At 37.9% G+C, this 23,834-nt stretch overlaps 1 protein-coding gene across 1 annotated transcript; it reads right to left on the bottom strand.

Annotated features, from left to right (window-relative positions):
* Positions 1 to 1,939: 1,939 nt before the first annotated feature.
* Positions 1,940 to 20,789, bottom strand: LOC116510509. Its single transcript, XM_032220103.1, has 6 exons — positions 20,726 to 20,789; positions 17,272 to 17,415; positions 13,583 to 13,822; positions 6,448 to 6,585; positions 4,756 to 4,875; positions 1,940 to 4,174 (listed from the first exon to the last, which is right to left on the bottom strand). Exons 1-6 carry the CDS (start codon positions 20,781 to 20,783, stop codon positions 3,984 to 3,986), a joined length of 891 nt encoding a protein of 296 aa, XP_032075994.1. The 5' UTR covers positions 20,784 to 20,789; the 3' UTR covers positions 1,940 to 3,983.
* Positions 20,790 to 23,834: the final 3,045 nt, after the last annotated feature.

Below are 23,834 nucleotides of genomic sequence, written 5' to 3'. Positions count from 1 at the left end.
GCAATAAGATTATGTATTCTTAATTTGGTAGTGGATGAAAATATGAATTATAAAAAAACCAGCTAGACAAAAGCAATAATACTTGGCCTAAGAGCTGCCTAGCAAAACTTTGGTCCTACAGCAAAATTAATGCTGAAGTAGATTTAGCTAGGTTTTAGTTATGATAGACACTTCATTTTCAGAATGGGGCATAGGTCAGCCTTCTTCAAGTTTATAGGCAGTTCCTCTTCTCGTAAAAAGATACTAACAGTGACATGGACCTAAGCTCCTGCTTCCACATGAAAAGGACATGACAGGCAGAAGAAAGAGGTCATTCCTACAGTTTTCCAAAATTCCATACCCATGTCTATAATTATATACAATCAATCACTTGATTTCATCTTCAAAGTACAAAGTGATAAAGCAGGACAGTTTTAAACATTATGAAGCTGTGGTAGAATAGTGTAAGTTTAAGGGGAGTCTACTTTAACACTGGTACAGTTAATGATAACTTAAGACTGAGGCCAATGCTGAAGATTAATATTATAGTATAGCCTTTATTATCATTGTACAAAATAAATATAACAAAATTGGTTTTAACCTACTGGTGCAATCCATGAGAACAAATGCAAACAACATGAATAGTATAAAGAATAATCCCAAGGCAAGTAATAAGGAGAAAAGAAAAGAAAGGAAAGGAAAGGAAAGGAAAGGAAGGAAGGAAGGAAGGAAGGAAGGAAGAAAGAAAGAAAGAAAGAAAGAAAGAAAGAAAGAAAGAAAGAAAGAAAGAAAGAAAGAAAAAGAAAAAACTAGTCATGTTTCCGCGTTGTGTGCAGTGATTGCAGTAGCCTGATAGTAGCAAGCAGTTAAAGAGAAGTAAGCAAAGTATCTCCAAATACCAGTATACTAAATACCAGTATCTCCCCTTATTTTAAAATAAATTTGGTGCCAGTCTACTTAACAATGAAAGTTAATGTGAAGTAGGTAAGATATTGGACTAGGACTGAAGGAATCCCGATTCAAGTCCATCATTAGTCCCTGGGTGATGTTGAGATTCTTTTAATTCAACATGTAGAATTAGAATTAGAATTTTATTATTTGTATGCCGCCCTTCTCCGGGAGGACTCAGGGTGGCGAACAATTCAAGGGGGAAAAAGGGGGACATAAAAAAAATACAAATAATAAAAGTAAACAACAGTCGCACAACCATACATGTCGAGAGGGGAGGGAACTCATCACCCCCAGGCCTGCTGGCAAAGCCAGGTTTTGACGGCTTTTCGGAATGCCTGGAGAGAGGTGAGGGTCCAAATCCCTGCGGGGAGTTCATTCCAGAGGGCTGGAGCTGCCACAGAGAAGGCCCTCCCCCGGGTAATAGCCAGGTGGCATTGGCTGGTAGATGGCACCCGGAGGAGGCCAACCCTGTGAGATCTAATGGGTCTGTGGGAGGTAATTGGCAGCAGGCGGTCTCTCAAGTACCCAGATCCAATACCATGAAGGGCTTTATAAGTTACGAATGTTATATGTAACATTTGTAGGAAAAGAATTTACGGAAAGAGTTTTATATAGGCTATCCTGAGTTTCCAGATGGAAGACAGAATTTAAAGTTCCCACATACAATAACAGGGGATAAGTATGAATAGGACTGTTGTTTATACATAATTCTCAGGATTTCTTCTCTTCCCTGGGAAATGGAATAGTAAAATTAGACTGGCAAGAGAACCAGCTTTGGATTGCTGGGGGATAAAGGTGACTCCTGGTTTAAAAAATGCCAAGATTGCTGAATATGCTGCCAGGTAAGAATTTTAGCCAATGTTGAAAAATAAGCAGGTAATACAAAGAATCCAACTCCTCGTTTTAGGTATATAAAACAACCTCTTTATTAGTGAAGGAGAGCATCATAAAAAAATCACCACAGTGAGAATACAGCTCAAAGCATTACAGGAGAATGATTTTTCAGACATTGTATTATTGCAATATAAGGTAAGGGGGAGGGAATTGAGCAAAGCAGCAAGCTATAGCTATTCAACAGAATATACAAAGCTACCTCGTGCCTGGGTGTTCTTTGCATCTTCTTTGGTGTAGTAAAGATGCTCCTCATTCAAAAAGCAGGAAGTGTCTGTTTTATTGTCCAAGGGGTCCTCTAAAAATGTGTATCACCAGAGTACTTTCATTTTGATTTAGTTACTTTTTCCTAATTAATACTCTTAATTGTATAACCCCCCAATGAGCCTGGCCAAATCTACCTTAAAGCCTTTAGGAAGATAAAAAAGAAAATCCTGCAACTATATACAAGTGGTACAATACACTTTGCAATCAAGGTAACTATTATTACATGTCCTGTTTACATACCATGTTTTTCTGAAAAGAAAAAGCATAAACATTTAGCCCCTAGAAAGGGTTGGATGGCAATAAAGTAGAAGGGAAAAAAACAGCTTTATTCTGCCTCTTGTTTATTATTCTTAAAATCTTTCAGTGTACAATGCTTTAAATGATGGTTATAGTAGATGCCAAAGCTGTATTTGTCATCACCAAATTGTTTGGTTGTTTTCTTTTTTTTAAGTGCACTGGAAACACCTACAGCCAATTCATACTATAGTAGACACTCCTGCATTTCTTTTTTGATAGCAGACTAAGCAGTTGGAAAATTTTTGTTCCCTGAAAGGAAGAGTTTTAAGCCTTAGTTTCAGGTTTTCATGAAATTAAAGCCTATGTCATTTAAAAAAATAAAAGCTTTAATTCTTTTTTTTTTCTTATGGCAAGATCAGCATAAAATTGTTGCTGATTTAGATCAATGGTCAAACATGTTCAGCATCATAGTTGCCACAGTGGTTGATCTGACATTTACAGAAAATACACAAGACAATATGGGGGCAATTACTTCTCTTGGTTTTGCCCTTCAGAAAATGGAGGATGGTTTTAGAAGCATGAAGCACCGGTCCTTTAAGCTGTTCGTACCGGTAGCTATTGTAACTAGAAGTCTTACCTTCTTGCATAAACTTGTTCACAAAATTCCACAGTAGGGCACCTTCTATAAACATTTCTCACATTCAACAAGAGTCACAAGATACCTACTCTTTATTTTTAAAACAAACACAAAGCACATCTTAAATAAAGATGAGAACAATTATGAAAATATTGCTGAAAAGTGGATTTAAGATGATAGTATCATCTGCAAAAACAGCGGTGAGGGAATTGCTCTGTTATTCTCTACCTGTTAGTCACACATTAAGAGCTAGAGTATGTATAGAAAAATACTTTTGCATAATTCTCTTCAAATGTTCAAGAGAAATATATGATTAGAATCCTCACCCTCAGCGTTATAAAAATGTGGTGAAAGGGTTTTTGTTCATAATTCAGATGGCTTTTGAAAATTGTGGGCCCAAACATCGGTGTATGGACTGCTGTTGAAAGAGGATGCAGAACACCCAAAATGTCATAGGCAGTTTGAGAACATCCTGTGTAGCTTAAGGAGCCTGCTGCTAACCCCTGGATTTTGTGGTTCAAGAACCAGTTTTGGTTCATGTAAACACTTAGCACAGAAGTAAAATAGACATGTTTAATCACAAAAATCTGCAACAGCTAAACATTTCAGCAAGGAAGCTTAAAACCAGCTCTAGAATTTTCTACAGAATTCTTGATTCTGATTTCAATGTAAAAAGAGCTAGAATTCCTCAAAAGAATTTCATCATTTGTATGTCTACTTAAGATGAACTAGGAATCTTGGGGACTTGAAGGCCAAACATTAACTTGGTAGAGAAATTATTCCAATTTGGGGAGAAGGGTATCTGATATTTAGATTTCTCATATCCATATCATTTCTATAAATGCCCTTAGGAATAGGAACACAGAAGAAAACCACATTTGGGGCTAATTTCAAATGGTTTGTAGACTTATGCTATTAGCAGGTAAGTAATTTATAAAGGACATTATACTATTCTGAGAAAGCTTGGAATGAAGAAGCCCCAGTTCCCCAGACTTGGAGAAGGGAAAAGGAGCACACTGGATCAAGCAACAATAGGATCAGGAAAACAGTCGTCTATAACTTCCTGGGCTGCATTGTCAATTGTGTCCTCTTGGAACTCTGTTTCTGTCCCCACTTTCTCCTCTTTTCTGCATTCTGATTTCACCTCAGGTCCCACTGGAGGATTTGGATCCTCCTTATGGTCCGGTTTGAAAGTTTCACAGGTTTGTGCACCTTTAAAAGAATGTCAGGAAAATTCATAAAGTAATAATTTAGTATTGTGTACATTTTCTTAAATCTTTCATCAAATCTTCATGCTGTCTTGCTTTTCATTCTTGTACATGACCCTAACATGAGAACTGAATTCTTGAACTTAAAAGTTTATTTCTTGTGAAGCTGTTTATGGATTAGTTAAGCTCCATTTATTTGAGGAAGTCTTCAGGAAATCATAGGATATAACTGTTATTATTAGAAGGAAAATCTATATCAGTTTTACTTCTCCTGATGTTGTGAGAAAGCATTTGACAAGGAATTCTGGGACACAACCCATTTTAGCAAGTTTGCTTTGCATAAACAATTGCTTAAAACAATACATGTACTTATAGAACAATCACTACATAGAAACTGTTACAAGATTTCTTATTACACTTGCAATAAGTGCAAAATATGGCTTACTTCAAAGGATACTGGAAAAAGTTGTATTACCATAGCTCATCTCCATGCCAAAGTAGACAGTAGGGAAAACAGCTTTTAGAACAACACAGTTACATTTACTTTCTGTTGTATAATAACAACGCTCATGTCTCTGTACTTACTAGTATTGGGAGTACTATCAACAAGAACATCTGTAATTTCACAATGGTCTCCATTAGGAGGAGGATTTGGTCTTTCACTAGAAATGGCAGACATGGTTATGCCCTCATCCTTTTCGTCTTCTGTAGAAAAGCACAGTCAGAAACTGAAAACTGCAATTCATGAGTGTTTTTTTTTATTCTTAATGTGGAACAGAGATATGCTTCAGTACTATACCCTTTGTATCTGGAAAGAAGTCCTAATGGGCTTTATGACGGTCATATTGTTGTCTTATTAATTTATTACATTTGTTTGCCACCCATTTCTCTGCAAGGCAATTCTTGTGGTTTACAACATCAATATACATATATATCTTATATATTAGGGTTTAGTGAAGCTTTGAGGGATGTTTTGATCTGATGAAGATTTAAATGAATATCCACATGAGCTGTTTTGAAAAGAGTGAAACAGTATGACCATACTCTTACACAGGGGTGTCAAACTCATGACCCACAGGCCAGATGTATCACAGGCTGTCCATGCCCACCTCCAGTTTAGCAAAAGTGGGAAAATCACAATTCATGTGACAATAACATTACACTGCCAGTTTGACACCCCTGCTCTTACACATGGCTCTGTTTGAGAGCCTATGTTTTCCCCATAGCATTATGCTACATCACAGAAAAGAACTGAGAAGGTTTTTTTTCTTTTATTTTTGGCAAATGGTCTTGAGTGGTCTTGGACAAGAATGCTTGTTCTATGAAGCTAACCAAGATCCATCAACAATGAATGACTTTAACCATCATTATATGATTGCCAGTCAAAAGCAACTTAACATGTGTTGCCACGGGTCTTCCAGTTCCAGGCCAACTTTGGCAAACATGGGAACACACTGAGATTGCACAGCCTGGAGTTCTTCCAGACTATTTGTCAACTGCTTTGGTGAAGGTCATGCTCTGGTGAATGCTCTGCTTACAATAGTCAGCTTGGTAAGTGGTCTGAGAAGGTAACCAACAGCAGCAGTATTCATCAAAGATGGAGATGTCTTCCATAAAAATATCTGCTAATTATTTTCCAATTCTCCTAAAGGAAGTTTTTAATAATAAATATAAATGGGAAAAAACTTCCTGTCTAGTTTTTTCTGATTTTCTTCATTATTTTGTTTAAATACTTGTTTTCAAATAAGCGTACATGGGGCTGCATTTCTTGTGGCCCGCCAGCGACTGCTCTGCGTCGGAGGCAGAGATGGGACCAGGGCTGTTTGACAGTTATCAGCTGCCTTCAGAGTCAGACATCAGTGAGGCAGACAAACAGCTGGAGCCTGCTGTGTGCATGCACAGAGTTGCCAGACGAAGGGAACAGCTAAGGAACAAGGGTCGACTTGGGAGTAAAGCCACAGATGGACAGTGAGTGGCCCCTCCCATAGGGAATAAAAGAGGAGCGAATGGGGGTGTTTGCAGGAGACTATTAGTTCATTCCTGCATTCTTGCCAAGTATTGCAGCATCTGAAAGATAACGGCCTGGCCATTCTCCAAGCCTGATAAAAGTCGGTAATTGTGAACTACCTTGAAAGACTGTTGGTCGGGACTTTGCTGGAGAGGAATTCACTGTAAATTAAATAAAAGGGACAAGGACTCGGCTTTGTGCTGCTGGGGAAGCCTAAGTCAGAACAGCATTATGAGACACTACTTCAATGAGAAAAAAGCATTACTCACCCACAGGGACCCGAACAAAGTTGTGCTTGGTTTTCATGCAGCAACATGTGATCAGTGAGGCTGTGACGGCTAGCAAAACTGCACCACCTCCACAGGCTGTTAGGACATACAGGAAGAGTGGATTTTGCAGCAGATCCCCTGGTAGAAAGAAAGAGATGGTCTTTAGCAGTTGACAAAGTAGAAGAAATCAGTGCTGGTTTTCTAAACATTAAACCCCATCAGAACTAGAGCTGATGTCAGATGCATCTTGACACTAAAAAAGGCAGAGTTTTATTTTTTTAATGTTTAAATATATGCACAAATATTATAAAATGAAAAAGATTCACAAAGCATATATATCTTATGCCTTAAATAAAATTAGTGCTACGTATCTATTCATGTCAAATTCCACAATGCTGAGGTCAGTTTATTATATTTTATTTTTCACATTTCTGAACTCAAAGAGGGTCTCTGGGTGGTGAAAGAAGGATTTTGGGTGGTGATTTAACAACTAGAAGCCAGAATAAAACATATGAATTAATATACATAGACCAAGTTTTTTATTAGTTTTACAAAGGGAATTCTGGACTGTAAAATACTTATTCAGAAAAAGAGGAAACTGTCAATGTAGTGAAATCTATCAATTTTCTCCAAAATAGATGCTATTCAAAATAAGTTTTTATTAAATTAAAATAAATTAAACAAAAATCTATATAACGCTGAAAGAATAATTAACAAATATATATTTGATATAATATCAACATGTTATAGCAACTCCTTTTATTTCACATATTAATTTTGTTCTGAAAACTCACTGCTTTTTGTAGATTTTTTTGTGTTTTTGCATTAAATGTGAATTGTTTGGAAACCAATTAGGAAATAATTGAAAATGAATATTGCTTTTGTAGTTGCCGAGCTCCAGATTTTAATTATCTGGAAGTGATCCAAGTCCTTCTCAATTTTATCCCCACTTTAAATATGGATCTTTGAAGGGGAGAGTTTCCATTCCTGTCTGGTTTCTTTCCTCTTTGCTATCGTTTATTCTTTATTTTTGTATCCTACTGTACTTTTTTAATGTATTTGTGAGACACCCAGAGATGTTGAGAGTCAGACAGTAAACAAATTAAACAAACAAACAAAAAAACTTTTAATATAGCTGAGTAAGCATCGAACTGCTTGAAATCTACCTGCACGATATTTTTAGAGATTTGGATTGCATATTCTAGTATATATGCTTAATCCAAAATAAATATTTTATTTATAAGAGTTGTGATTTTATGAGGTTTTCTCTCTTTTTTCTCTTTCTAGTTGCAGCAATTTATAGTAATTTTATTTATAGTAATAAATGAAAATAGCATAACATGGCTTGCTTGCAATCTGCTGTGCATGGGAAGACTATAACATTTTCCTTTTCTGCAGCAGTTTGGAATAATTCCCCCCTCCCCACACACACACAGAAACTGCTACTTGCAGGTTAGAAAATCTTCCACCAGTGTCTTCCACTGACTTAGACGCAAAGGCCCAATTAGACTCTCTTTCTGCAGCTCACTGAATCCATGCTTTTTCACCAATTTTCCAATTTAGCATGCTGTCTAAAACCATTTCAGTGTGTTCTGTGTATCTATAATAATTGGATTGAGAAAATCATCCAGCTAAGGTAACTATGAGTCAATTGGTTTGTGAATATAATCTTAGTGTCACTTCTGGTTCATTAAAAAGGAAGGAAAAGGAAAGTTCTTAATTTGAAGAAGAAAGTCTTGGCAAGTAATCAGAATAGGAGGGATCTGTCACCCCTCTGGCAAGGCAATCCACTGGGAGCTGAGAGAGAGGAAGGCTAGAGGAAACTCACATGGTCATGATATAAACTTTGTCTTCTACGATTAACAGTAGGAAGAATAAGTGTGGGTCTATACTTTGTATTCATTAGAGCAGGCTATTTCTTTGGTCAGCTGATATACTATACACCAGATCTTTGAATCACAAAATTATCATGATCATAATGTGAGAGATACCCTCAGCTTAATAGCACTGAGTTGAATGCTCAAGGCAATGAAATTTCCTTGACTTTAACATACTATTTTTATAAAATACCTGCCAATATCAACAGTTGCAGAAACCAAAGACAAAATATTTTCTACTTTAATGTTTACATCCTATAAAATACTAATAAAAGTTTAATAATGTAAACAATTAAGGATAAAGTTATTATTAATTCATTGATTCCCTTATTTATTTGGATTATTCTATGTCAGTGTTTTGTCAGAGCTGCTATCCGCAAATAGTTGTGTGTGGTTTTGATATTTATGATTCAGTGACTGATGCACAATCCCCTCAGAGATAATTCTTTATGCTCTTTTGCACCTTGCAATCGTGATAGAGTATAAACTATAGGAATTACTCAGGGGTGGGTTCCAGCAGTCACTACTGCCGGTTCACTCGTGGGTGTGCCACGCAATAAAAATTGTTCTGCACGTGGGCAGAAGCAAAAAACAAGATGGCGTCGCCTACAGTGCCACTCAGAGAACCTGTTTGAGAGTGTGGCAGGCCTGGGTCACTGCCTGTTCCAGCGACCCAGGCCACCAAACCACTACCGGATCGGCTGAACCAGTCCGAACTGGTAAGGACCCTCCACTGGAATTACTCAATGTTAGTTCAAGTATAAGCCAATCTTAACAAAGAAATCATGTTAGGCTAAGGCTGAATAATCTAACAAACACAGTTTATTTATTTTATTTTTATCCGTCCTTTACTATTTTTATACATAACTAAAGGTAGTTGTTGTATAGTAAAAGTTAGTCCTCGCTGTTACGAATGACAGCTCGGCAGCAGCCAGGCGCGTCTTAGCCAATCAGACGTGCCTGTCAGTTGCCGGGCGAGTCTGAGGAACTATAAAAGGCAGACTCGTTCAAACTGTCAGTTGTTCAGCACCAGAGCAGACGAACACTCCAGTCCAGCTGGAGCTGCTTCTCTGCCTCTCTCTCTACACAGATCATCCTTCTGTTGCTACATTGTTAAACCAGCACCCTGCCTGGTTGTTACCTGTTACTGTTACAAGTTGTGTTAAAATAAATTGGTTACAGAGTTACCGGACACGAGCCTCTGTCTCATTCCTGAAGATATAATACTGGCGACGAGGACTGGGGACCTGTAACCAGAAGAAAAAGGAACCAACTGCCACTTCTCCAACCAACTGCTATGGCCGGAATGCCAATGTTTGCCCCTTTTGGGGTTGGAGGTGAAACCTGGGAGGCATTTCTTGAACGGTTTGAATGCTTTTTAATCGCTAACAACCGTCAAGGTCAGTCTCAAGCGAGGAAATGTGGGTTCTTCCTTATGGCTTGTGGCCCAGAAATGTTTGCCACCGCAAGGTCCTTTGCCGCCCCTAGAGCGGTGTACGACCTCACCTGGCAAGAACTAACAGACGGATTGCAGGCATACTACGCACCTACTCCATCTCAAATAGCCAGACGCTTCGCTTACCGCAGGCGAGTCCAAAAGCCTGCAGAAACGGTAAATCAATTTTTGCAAGCCTTGAGAGTTGCTGCAGCGCAGTGTGAGTTCCCAGATCTTGAGGCAAATCTCGCAGAGCAATTCGTCTGTGGCCTAAAGGATATTTTTCTCAGGCGTAGACTTTTGGGCAAGCCTAAGGTCACATTAGCTTATGCCATAGACGAGGCTCGCGCTGCGGAGTTGGCAGATTCATCCTCCAACGAAATAGAACGCTACCTCGCGCAGATGACGGTTGCTGGAGGGTTACCTGCCACTCAAGCCTCAACCGTTCCAACTCCTCCTCCGCTCCAGCAGCCAACGTACATTACAAATCTAATTGATGAGCTAGCCCCCCTGCCTGACTATCTACAACAACTTCAGGTAGATAGACTTGGAGCACAACCCCGCCGTCAGCAGCCTCGACAGAGTCAAGCCATCAGCCGTTTCCCTTCAAATTCCTCTGCTTGCATTGGCTGTGGCGGAGCGCATGCCCGGGCTAATTGCCCCTTCAAGGCAGCGGTTTGCCGCCGCTGCGGAAAGAAAGGACATTTAGCCCATGTCTGCAAGGCTTCACTTCCTACTCCTTCTGCAGCAATCGAGCCACCTCCTCCATATGGTCCTCCTCCACCCCCGCCGAAGAGCTCGCAGCAGCGGAAACCTGCTCAGCGTCAAGACGAATGCTTTAACATCAATCAAGCTTCTTCGTCCCTGCATGACACCTCCATCAACTCATCCTCACAGGGTACGGACAAAATCAATATTAAAATACTGATTGAAGGGAAGCCGTGTCAGATGGAAGTGGACTCCGGCTCATCAAAATCCCTTCTTTCTTGGGACACTTTTTCTATGTTGTGCCCCCACGTGAAACGTTGTCACTTGTCACCCCTTAACGCAATTTTAACAGACTATCAAGGCTCCCATATCTCTATCCTAGGTTCATATGCCTTGAGGGTTTCTTATGGCAAGTTTTGCGTTGTTTTACCTGCTTTAATTGTTCAGAAACCTTTACCAGCAATTCTGGGGTTAGAATGGTTTTCTCCCTTGGGTATCTCCCTTCAGGGGATTCATTCTACTGCGGACACGCCCCCAGACATAGCAGCAGTCTTGTCAGACTATGCTGATATCTTTGATGGCCAGCTAGGCCATTACAAAGGCAGCCCCATATCCCTTAGCTTGGACCCCCAGGTTGCACCAATCAGACTGAAGGCCCGCAGGGTGCCCTTTGCATTAAGGCCAAAGGTTGAAGCTGAGCTCGATAAGCTCGTGGCGCAGGGCATACTGGAGCCCATCGACCACTCACCTTGGGAGACCCCCATTGTGATTGCGGTGAAGGCCGATGGCTCCATTAGGATCTGCGCCAACTATAAGTCGACCATCAACCTTGGCCTTCAGGCAAACCCCTATCCAGTCCCTGTTGTACAGCACCTGCTCCATTCCTTGGGGCAGGGCCGTATTTTCGCTAAACTGGATATGGCGCAGGCCTACCAGCAACTAGAGCCAAGGTGGCGCAGTGGTTAAATGCAGCACTGCAGGCTACTGCTAGATCAGCAGGTCAGCGGTTCAAATCTCACCGGCTCAGGGTTGACTCAGCCTTCCATCCTTCCGAGGTGGGTAAAATGAGGACCCAGATTGTTGGGGGCAATATGCTGACTCTCTGTAAACCGCTTAGAGAGGCCTGAAAGGCCTATGAAGCGGTATATAAGTCTACTGCTATTGCTATTGCTAACTCCCTGTGGATGACGATGCGGCGGCTGCCCAAACCATCGTCACCCACCGGGGGGCTTTCCGTTGTCGCCGCCTTCAATTCGGCGTTTCCGTTGCCCCGGGGATTTTCCAGAGCCTCATGGAACGTCTGCTCCATGGGCTCCCTGGAGTGGTACCTTACTTTGATGACGTCCTGATCGCTGCTGACAGCTGCTCAGACCTCATCAAAGTACTGAGGAAAGTCCTCGACCGTTTCAGGGGCGCGGGTCTTAAATTTAAACGCAGCAAATGTTTCTTTGCTGTGCCCCAAGTGGATTTCCTGGGCTTCACAATTGATGCCCAGGGAATTCATCCTACCCCTTCTAAATTGGCAGCTATCAGGAACGCTCCCACTCCTACTACAAAGGCGCAGCTCCAATCGTTCCTGGGGCTTCTAAATTTCTATGCGCCTTTCATCCCTCACAAGGCATCACTAGCCGAGCCGCTACATCGGTTGCTCGACCGATCCGCGCCTTGGCAATGGGGCAGCCGCGAAGCGCATGCATTCGCGGCTGTCAAATCCCTGCTGACGTCAGAGGCAGTCTTAGTGCAATATAGCGACAAGATGCCCCTGACTCTAGCATGTGATGTCTCCCCCGTCGGTTTGGGGGCTGTTCTGAGTCACGTCCTGCCCAACGGCTCAGAAGCCCCCATAGCTTTTTATTCCAGAACACTGTCCTCGGCTGAGAGGAACTACAGCCAGATTGACAAGGAGGCTCTGGCTGCAGTGTCTGGAATCAAAAAGTTTCACGACTACCTATACGGGGTGAACCTGGATAATAGTTCCTCTTCTTCCTATTTTCTATACTACAACACCCTGTGATATAGGTTGGGCTGGGAGAGAGGGAATGGTACAAAGACACTTGGCAGGCTTTGATGCCTAAGGTAGGACTTGAACTCATAGATTCCCAGTTTCTAGCCCACTACCTTAACCATTAGACTACTCCAGACTCACTTTGTTTGTGTATTTGCATCAACAGCCAGGTATTTTATTTTCTGATAAAGTTGTTGAAAAATTGAGTTTCAAAGCAATTAGTGAGTTTGCACGCAATATCTAGAGGATTTTTTGTGGGGTGACCTTGTTAATTATTTAATTTCTTTAAATAGTGTCATCTAGATTATACTAATGAAAAGCAAATTATTTTCCCTGAATTATACATAATTATCATATTTTCAAATATCCATAATATCTAATCATATCCACATCAGACCATCGATGTAGCCTTTATTTCTCTCTCTCTCTTTGACTCCCTTTTTTCTTACATCCAAACTAAGACTCAGGAAAATAAATACAGATGCAGAAACTGTAGTAGCCAGATTCAGTGTCAAGTTTGGAATACAGCAGAGGTGGGTTGCTTCAGGTTCGGCCTGAATCGGGCGAACCTGTAGTGGCAGCAGGAGACTCCGCCTACCCACCCGGATGCTTCTGCGCATGCGCAGAAGCAGCAAGAGTACACGCACATAAGCGAACCAGTAGTAAAAAAAGGGAAACCCACTATTGGAATAAAGGATGAACTTCATAGGAGCTACATGCTAGAGGATTTTGAATTTAGAAAAGCCAGGATAGGGCCAGATTGCTGGTGGTGATATTAGATCATCACTCTGGCATAATCACATCTAATGAGTGCATTTACTGTTCCCCATTGATCACAAGTGCTACCTTTTTATCACTTGTGCTGCTTGGTATTTGAAAAAATAATTAGGAAGATTAAAATATGAGAAAAGGGAAGAGTTCGCCTTATCATTTACACTACCTAAACAAGATCTGTAGTCTCACACTAATGCGGAGGAGAAAAGGATTTGATAGAAATAAACATATTTTCTCTGGCCAGATTAAATGAAGGATACATAAAGGAATAAAATATGCTCAGGTGTATATTTATCTATATAACTCCAATGACAAGTTAGATAAAATATAACTTACCGTTATCACATTTCATTTCAACAGGAGAACTCTTACAGTGATTTCCTTTTTGGCAAACGTACTTGCCATGTTTACCTTTTTCCAAAATAATTCTAGTGCCATTATCCTTGATACAGCCATCACTTACAGGATTTCCATTCAGAGTCCAATGAACATTGTCATTGAATTGGCCACCTGTTTCACACAACAGGCTGATTTTTCCATTAGGCAAACAATGAATGTGAACAGTTGGAAGCAGATCTAAATGATGGGATATCAACAATCAGAAGGGAGAGAAGAATTCAATAGGTTATGGCAATAATGCTGTTTCAAATATATAAAATAAAACATAATAAAATGAATAAAAATCAACCTGATTTAATGGTCATAGGAAAATATATCAGAATTTTGCCCTGGGTAGTTTTACAAATAAGAAGCTTTTATTCCAACAAAAACCTTATCACATTTCATTTTTATAAATAAAAGATGCACAGTGTGTCTTGCTAACATGTGGTATACCTCCTGATGTGTTGTATCTCTTTATTCAAAATCATTCAACACCAAATTACTATGCTTTTCACAAAATGTCTATCAACTTCTTTACTTAGAAAAACTACAATTGCACATACTTGAAAAATCCTCATAGATTTTTCCTATTCTCCTGGGGAAAAAAAGATTTTTACTATTCTGTGCCTCCTGGAAAATAATATTTTTTCTACACAAATTATTGTGGAGGGGGTAGGGGATGAAGTCTAGGAACTTTATAAAATAAATCACATGATAATACAAATATAACATAGTACTTCGTTTAAGGTGAAATGACACTGCGATGAAGATATAATACAGGTAGCCCCTAGGTTATATTCTGCAACTTTCAAAGTTATGACTCCACTGAGTATGTGATACATGACCAGTCCTCAGATTTTCAGCTGTCACAATGTCTTTGCAGTCACCACTCACCACTGCAACATTGCAGCAAACTGTGGTCATGTGATTGCAATTTTCTATGTTTCTGCTGCCTTTCCACAAGCAAATTCAACGGGGAAGCTGTCAGAAAGTCAGAAGTTGTGGCTACATGAGGTCCTCATTTAATGAGCTGCATGGTCTTTGCATAACAAAATCAACCAGAACTGCTACATGAACCCACAATATCACATGTTTTTTAGGGATGGCAATTCAAATCCCAATTGCCTTCATAAATTAGTGGTAGTTGAACCTCAGCCAAATGGCAAAATATGCAAAATGGAATTGAGTTTTTAAAGAATACTTATGTTCTTCAAACATTATATCCATGACATTCCTCAACTGGCCACAGCTCATATATTAACACTGAAGGGAAGGGTAATAAGTTCCCCTCCACACTGAACATTCCCCTAGTTACTGGGTTTCTTCAGCTCTACCAAATTCAGAACAATTCTGCAGCATTTTATCTATGATATCAGCAGTTTTCACTTGATGAGAATTTCCCATCTCATCCTGACTCAATTGAAGCCACAGCACCATATCATTCATTTTTAAATTAAGTGACCAGTTTTGACTCCCAGTGAAAACAAACACAATGACTTACTGAAAAAGATTTGAATGGAGATGGGGAATGAGAGAAGTGTGGAAATTAGCTTTTATGCTTTCCCCTGGTCACCTTTGTGGAGTACTGAGTGTTACAAGGATGACACTGTTGAGAAAACTGAAGAATGTGTGATATACCTCATAGTTCATTCTGCATCTGTTCTCTGCATCTCTGACTTGTCAGCCAGGCTATTTTTGGACACAAGTCAGCAGTTCTTCAAAAAAAGTAATAGACCCATGTTCAGAAATAGCCTGACTGACAAGTCAAAGACTTGTGAGAGGCCTCTGAATGTTCCTTCCTGCCTCATTCATGCCTATGACTGTCAACAGAATCACCAGACGTAAAGACAGAACATGGGCTGAAGCAGGGGGAAAAGATCAATAATGAGTGAATTCTATTATTTATTTCCAGAGAATGACAGAGCTGCTAGCAAATTACCTTTTCTGCAGCATTTGTAAGTAGCAGGTTAATTTGGCACAAAACACACACATGCCAGCGAAGTAATAAATACAGTAGAAGCACGGCCACAGGAAACACCTTGTCAACAGAAATAATACAACAACTGAAGCACTCATTCGTGATAGGGCCCGGCTGCCTTTCCTGGTTTAAACTGTTTTTTGCCCAACTCAGGTCTAGCATTTTCTCAAAACAGCACTAAATATATGTATAAAAGAAGCCTGGGCAAGCTTTACATGCTGTAGGTGGATGATTCAGAAGCCAGATGTCACAGCTCATCTGTACACAAGGCTCAAATGAACACAGAAGACAATGGCCAGCAAGTACACAGAAGGGTCTGTGACTGCAGCAGAATGAAGTGGCCAAGTAGAGCTGGACAAATCTCCCTAACAACTCTTCCATCAACCATATACTTAGTGAGATATACTGGATTGTGTACAGGGCAGAAATTGTGCTGTGACGGAAGGAAATCCACAATAGAGAAACTAAAGATGAATTGAACGGCATCGATATTGAATGAAGTCAACATTATGAGGAAATGTATATAAAATATTTGTAAAACAAATGGATAAAAATATTCTTGCCAATATTATAGAGATATAAGAATTGAACTCCATCATTCAAATATAATAATCAAAAGTATGACATGGAGATTTTTAACAATCGGAACTATGTACAGTAAGCAGAAACAGAAGAAAAGGTGCTTTGAATAAAAAGCTTCCTCTTTTCACAGCCTGTTTCCCAGATGCCTGAGGAATTTGTTCAACTACTTATTTGTCTCACTTATCATAGGAATACTTTTGACAAAAATGTTCTTGTGCAGGGTTAGTTTTGTTTAGTTAATAAGATGGGCCTTTTATTTGCTTCCTATTCCTGCACAAAATAAAAATAAGAACAGAAAACATTGAAAAATACAAATGTGTGGTTAGAGAAAGAACACTGCATTTTTGTGGGGGTGATACTTGAATTAAAGATTGTTATTTTTAATAATCTAGGGCTGGACCTATGTATTCAGAAATTTGGAAGAGAAATAATGTGCTCATAAATACAGCATGAGTAAAGAGCATTTTCATTGTTCCAAATCTGTTGATTTGTGCAAAATTTGTTTATTTTATTTATTTATTTGTTTGTTTGTTTATTCATTTGTTTGTTTGTTCATTCATTCATGTTTTTTTTTGCCTCCCATCTCACTATCAAGTGAATCTTTTTATTGTAATGTGAAATGACTAAAACATTTTTGTTCCCTGTTAGTCAGCGACTAGGATGATAAACTCCCATAATCTTTCTAGGATGAGCTATATACTTCTAATTTCAGTCGAAATTATTTTAGGTTCATGGTAAAACCAATAATGTGAAATGTCAATAATACGCTGCAGTTATTATTTAGTATGTCTATATGGCATCTGGTAGGCGAACATAAAGATAGTTGAAGTTGTGACTGACAATCATAATAATGTGCCACCTGAAGTGATGATGAATGCCAGTTGATTACAAAATATGTTCTCTGTGCTATAGCCTTTAGGCTCCACTGTGTTAAACTCAGGTTCATTTAACTGCAGATCATGGTTTACGATTAGATGCTTAACTGAAGTAAACAAGTTTAAGACATAAATACGTATAATGCATTAGGAATTGTAATGAAGTTCTTATATTTTGTCATTGTTGACCCCAAAATCAAAATACTTACCACACATGCAAAGAAAAGATGTCTCGTTTCCAAGGCAGGTGTGTACACAGTTTACGTCTCCTTTCCCTGATCGATTATCTTGCAATACTTGTGTTTCTGAGAAATTATTCTGAGTGGTTAAATTATTGGCAGCACAAGTCTTGCCTATAATAAAAAGAAAACAAAACCCATTCATTATTGAACTATTCTGCTATAGTGGATGTTATATGTATCTGGCTTTATAATGGTAAAACAGAGAAAACATTGACATAGAGATGAATATATTAATTAACTGAGCAAAAGAATGGTATTGCATTTGGGAATGTAAATTAAATGCAAGAAAAAAACTACATCATCAACATAAAAATAGTGAATATACTATAAATATTATAATGATTAAAACAATATAATATGATTAAAGAAAAAACTTACAAAAAGATTAATCTAATAACCATAGACAATAATATAACTTTAACTCAGTACTAACATAATTTATATTTAAATTATTTATTTATTTTATTTTATTTTTTTGTATCCCACCTTTATTATTTTTATAAATAACTCAAAGCGGCACATAGGTATATCCAACACACCTTCCTCTTCCTATTTTCCCTATAACAAAACCCTGTGAAGTGGGTTGGAGAGAGACTGGCCCAAAATCACTCAACTGGCTTTTATGGCTAAGTGGGACTTGAACTTATTGTCTCCTGATTTCTAGCTTGGTACCTTAACCACTATGCCAAATTGGTTGTCATATATACCATTTTGTTTCATTTGTTCATTTTTAGAAGAGAGATTTTTCACTCAATCCCTTATCATTTCCCATTCTCATGCTTGGACTACAGCAATGCGCTATACATGGGGCTAGCGTTGAAGAACATTTGGAAGCTACAACTGGTGCCGATCCGATGTTGCAGATTGTTCTTGGGGTCCCTAGGGTGGTCCATGCCACACCATTGATTATTACTTTTAAAGCCCTGCATCAAATGAGTCCAGGTTCTTGATAAACTGTCTCACCCAATGGATTGACCCCACCCATGCTGATAGAAGTGGCATGCTGTGAGTCTGTTGGGAAATTTTGGCTGGGTGCAAGAGAAGAGCCTTCTTTGCCATGGATTCTGCCCTTTGGAACATCTTGGCCCATGAAGTAAAATTGGCTCCCACCCTTCTGATCATCCATAAGGGTTTGAAGACCCGCTCTCCAACTGTCTTGGGGCACCAACAGGGGAGTATCACTGGAGGTGGCTGATGATTTAAGAGAAAAGCCCAACTCCCCTCCTCTTGCTCTCTCCCATCTTTTGTTTTACCTTTACTTTGGATTGTCATTGTATTTTTATTGTTCTTAGAAATGTTTATCTTGTAAGGATTTATTGCTTTTAATACTATAAGCCACCCAGATTCACTTCAAATCAAGATGGGGGCAAACAAATTTCATAAAATAAATTGTAAAATGGTACTCAGGCTTGACAGACCCAAAGTTCCTAATGACATGGCAGACTAAATCTTTAGGACTATAGTTCATCATCAAATTGACATTCTTAAATATAATATTCCTTTCTGTGATTCAGTTGTCATTTTAATTTAAAACCAAAGCAACACTGAAGTTGGACACGATCAAATTATAAATGAAATAACATTTCTTACTACACATCAGATATCGAAACTTTTTTAAACTTGCTTTGAGAGTTACAATAAATATGAAATTGTATTTTCTGGTGAACTGATATTGATTAACACCTAGACCTCTTGATTCTCTAAAACTCAAAATCCTCATTTTTCACTTCACAATTCACATAATACCGAGAGAGGGAGGGAGGGAGGGAGGGAAGGAGGGAGGGAGAAGGGGAGGGGGAGGGGGAGAGTGAGAGTGAGAGTGAGAGAGAGAAATGAAATATACACATAATCTATTTTAATCTAATTCTCAAACAAATGTTGTAGATGAATCACACTAACACATAATCTGTCAACATCTTTCAATCAGCTACTATATTAGCAACCAATTGATTTTAAGTATCAGTTTTTTAGTTAGTCCAAGTACTCCATTAAAACATCTTCACTACTACTTGGGTTCTACAACAAATAGACGTCAAAACTAAAGTCAAATTATATAATTAAAATTCTGATAAGTAAAGCTATCAACATCAAAGGATAATCCCAGATAGTCAAGGATATCCTTAGGGTTTAAGCTTACTATTAAAAAAAATCCACTTAACTAATTTATCTCTCTTTATATCATACAAATTGGCAAGAGAAAAGAAGTATCATTGTGATTGCTAATATAAAACAGCATAGCCTTATTATTTTTGGAACAGATTTAAAGTGTCTTCATATTGCTTTTCTTAGCTCACATGTTTACCTCATCAAAGCCCAGGGAAACAGTAGATAACTGTTTAAGGAAACTTACAAATGCTATAATTACCTGGTTGGTTTACTTATAAAGCTCAATTTGATGTGATCATAGCTGAGAGTAATTCCTGTTCTATATTTATTCTATATTATATATCTATATCATCTATATCTATATCTATATCTATATCTATATCTATATCTATATCTATATCTATATCTATATCTATATCTATATCTATATCTATATCTATCTATCTATCTATCTATCTATCTATCTATATATATATATATATATATATATATGAGAACATGAATAAATTAAAGCAGATGAGTTTACAGATCTCAGATTTAAATGAGAATACTTGCTAATGTGTTACTAAAACAAAACTAAAACATATATATACTCTTACTTGAGTAAATATTTAAAATTTGAAATATATTATTTGTCTGCTTATTTGTGTAATTAAATATGCCTTATAATTGTCATTTATAATGAATATAGGTGTATCTAATTATATTGGTTGATTCAGTGGCTTCAAAACTTAGGAGATGTTGTTCACAGTTCTACACTAACACACATATAATAAACCAGTAAGAGAAATAATTTCCATTGTTAAATAAAAATATAAATAAGGACATGACCAGCACATATATATCTGAATTTGTAATATTCTTTATAATATATATTCACTGATTCTGGAATAATGTAAATGGTTCTGGTATTTCAAATTTTAAAAACAAAGCAGTATGATAAAATCTTGAAATTTATTTTCAAAACTATATACAACTGGCCTAAGTGATTTGGGATGATTTTTCTTAGCATATTTACTCAAGGACATATTAAGAAAAGAGAAGAAAGCCTAAGAATTATTGGTGTTTAAATTCCCGTTTTACCCACTGTATTATGTGCAAAGCCCTTCAATCAGTTTTATTTTCATTATAAATGTAGTAGGCAAAAAAAAAAGATAAATGTAGTTCAAAAAGAATAGACTTAATTACCCCTTTTTATGATTTGATGATGATAACACCAAGACTTTGCTGAGATTTGTTGACACCTTTTAAAAAGGTATAAATGTCTGTGCAAAGTAGGCATCATGCTAATTTTATAAAATAAAGTTTGACTTACCACTAATGGTCAGGATCATCAATATACATGGCAGGAAAAATGAAAAATTGAAATCCATTTTAAACATCTTCTTGCACTGTATGCTGAGAGGATCTAGCTTTGCTGTTAAACCAATGTACTACTCAGGATATGATGTCAGAAGCAGTAACAAAAAATGAAATAAAAAAAGAACGAATACTGGAAGGATCCAAGATTAATGTAGAATCAAAATAGAATGGAAGGTTGTTTGGTTGACTGACCTCATGCTATAGCCACATTAGCAAGATGATCTATTTCAATGGCCATATACGCAGGAAGTGGGGTGTGTAAGAGTAAATTCAGAAGATGAGATGAAATAGTAATCTAAGCAAGACCATCTTAGCCTACAGGTCAAAGCTAAGAAAAAAAAAGCAAATTCTGACATTACACCAGTTTCCTGTTTTTTAAGTCTTTTCTTAAATAGATGAAGCGAATAATGACAGTTTTTTTTAAAAAAAAAAAAATGACTAAAAACAGTGAACCAAGCTAGTTGCAAACACTGTGTGTTGGAACAAAAGTGCAAAATTGGTACCTGCCAATATATTCTAAGCATGAAGGAGAAATGACATTTATGTTCTACATCTATAGAAAGAGAACCAACAGGGAAAGCTTAAAATCTCACCAAGACATGTTACTTATAAACAATATTACAAGTCACAGTGAACATCTGTAATCTTCCACATGTAGTTGGTCTCCAATTGCTTATCACCTCCAGCTTGTATAAATCATGGTCAAGATGGCAAATGTCATATAACATCTGAATTGTCATATATTTATATCCATTCAGTTCTATAAGTGAAACTTCATATATAGCCATTCACTTCTATAAGTAAAACAGTATTTCTTATGAAATATTAAAAATAATCTACTGTACTTTACCAACCTAACAGAGATCAAAATTAATGACTAGTTTGTTCTCTCTCTGTCTCTCTGTCTCTCTGTCTGTCTGTCTGTCTGTCTGTCTCTCTCTCTCCCTCTCTCTCTCTCTCTCTCTCTCTCTCTCTCTCTCTCTCTGTGTGTGTGTGTGTGTGAGTGAGTGATGCGTTCACCATTATAGTCAATTAGCATGCACTGTTTGCCTGGCTAATTTTTTTCTTTACTCACAATAGAAAAACTTTGCTTAAACAATCTCAACAATGTACCGTGTCTCCAACAGGTATCATAAGATAACAAGCTCAGCATTCTGCCCTTAATTAGATGGCTTGTAGCTGCTGCCTGTAACTGACAGACTTTAAAAACTTTCACACCAACAGGTTTGTTTCTCTCCTAAGCAGCTTGGGACACATACCCATGAACATTCTAGTCAAGCAGCAGCACTCATGCATTCCCTTCAATGTGTATTCCCCATTCTGCATTTGCTTACTTTCTTGTATTTTTTTTTCTTTCCAGTGAATTTAAATAAAAACATGATTTCCCTTCTTGCTATTATTCCTGTACTGCAGTGAGCATTCCAAAGACTGGGAGTAAAGGGAAGCTGAAATAAAATCGCAGACATGGGATTTTTCACTTAGCAACTGTATTACTTGACTGGTTCCCCCATTGTGGTTGTTAAATCAAGATTACCTATAATTGGACTATGTCAGAACAAGTCCAAGAATGAAATGGGACAATCTAGCCAGAGTTCAGTTCTTTATTTGTTTACATACAGCAGACAGAATCTTGAAACTCTTACTACTCTTAGCCTAAGAATATACCCTGGAAGATTCTAGGACATGGATATCATCACCCTCTTCATCTGTCTGCTATGGGGATTACGCTACCTCTTGTCTCCATCTCATTTCTGGAATTAGCTCCCTCCTTCCTGAGAAACTGCCATTTTACTGTAGTCCATCACCCCAGCTTGCCTTCCATAGGCATCATTTCTCATAGTAGTTACCTTCAAACTATTGCTAACCTCAAATAGAATCTGAATGTATGTGTGTGTATATTAATGAATTAAGTCAAAGAAGAAATGAAGGATTAGATCATTAGCATCAGAATGTAATTGGTTCCCTTTCTTTGTGCATGCTATGGCTTCTTTTCTTTGCTAGATCGTACCTACCTTTATCATTATTGCCACTTTCATGGCAACCAGATGACTCTAATATAGGAAAAATAGCAATAATACAGTAATACTGATAGCAGCATTCTCTTTTCAATATTAATACAAATTTAAGTCTTGCTTGTATTAGAGCTGCATTAAATATGCAATTTTGACCAACAAAGAAATATAGCATATACAATTGTTGTGAATATTATATTAATTATCTGTATGGTATAAGTATACACCGATTTGCACATATATTTATCCAATGTACTGTATATAATATATCTTCCATTTAGTGGCAAAAATTCTATTTAACAAAAAAAAAATAAGCAGAGTCAAGTTTATAGTTAGTATGTTGGTGGATTCTCCACCTACCCCCAAAATATCAGACTCCATTGCTAAAAGCAGTAGAACTGACTGAAGGTCATGATAACTTAATTTTGTCTCTACTGCTCTCTCTTTTTTTAAAAAAATAAGTGATCTAAGATGTGACAAAAATAGCCTTCCGTGAGAAAAGCAGTCATCTGAATCTCCAGACATCTGCAGGCCAGCACAGAGGGGAGAAAAGACATTTGCAATTAGAAAGGTACCCATGGATGCCCTTGTCCTTTGTGTTTTGGATTTGCGCCAACTCTATGCTAATAGGCTGCTCCTCTTCTCCCATCCTAAATAAAATAGGTAAGACGGAGAGAATGGGATCTTGCAATTATGTTTGTATTTGCACAGCAGCATCATGAGCTATAAAAGAGCCAATCCCATTTCGCCCTGCGTTATTGGACAATCCAAAATGCGTAGTTCCTGGCGGATTTGCAATGTCAGGTGGACTTAGAAATGGCAATTATTCTGGCTATTCTTGCTGGTCTTCTAGTTATATCTATTCTGAGAATAATAAAGGCCCAAATGTGAAAATAGTGTATATAGGTGAACAGAGAAATATTCAGGAGAAGATTGCAGTCAGGTCAACTTCATATTTAAAGAGACCTTGGGCTTTAGAAGAAGTTCCTCTCATTTTTGAGTAACAATGGCACATAGCAGTAACATTTTAACCAGCTCTCATCACTAATA

The sequence above is a fragment of the Thamnophis elegans genome, chromosome 6, assembly GCF_009769535.1.
Source record: "Thamnophis elegans isolate rThaEle1 chromosome 6, rThaEle1.pri, whole genome shotgun sequence".
Taxonomy (NCBI): Eukaryota; Metazoa; Chordata; class Lepidosauria; order Squamata; family Colubridae; genus Thamnophis; species Thamnophis elegans.
Note: the sequence above shows the minus strand (reverse complement) of the source record. Positions and strands in the feature narration are given on the sequence as shown.

What these genes read in the sequence shown, in the direction of transcription:
- LOC116510509 (XM_032220103.1), bottom strand. Translation starts at nt 20,783, where the DNA reads ATGGATTTCAATTTTTCATTTTTCCTGCCATGTATATTGATGATCCTG. An exon ending in GATGATCCTGACCATTAGTG is followed by an intron (nt 17,416 to 20,725) that starts GTAAGTCAAACT and finishes TTTTTATTATAG; the next exon opens with GCAAGACTTGTGCTGCCAAT. An exon ending in CTTTGTTCGGGTCCCTGTGG is followed by an intron (nt 4,876 to 6,447) that starts GTGAGTAATGCT and finishes GCTTTTCTACAG; the next exon opens with AAGACGAAAAGGATGAGGGC.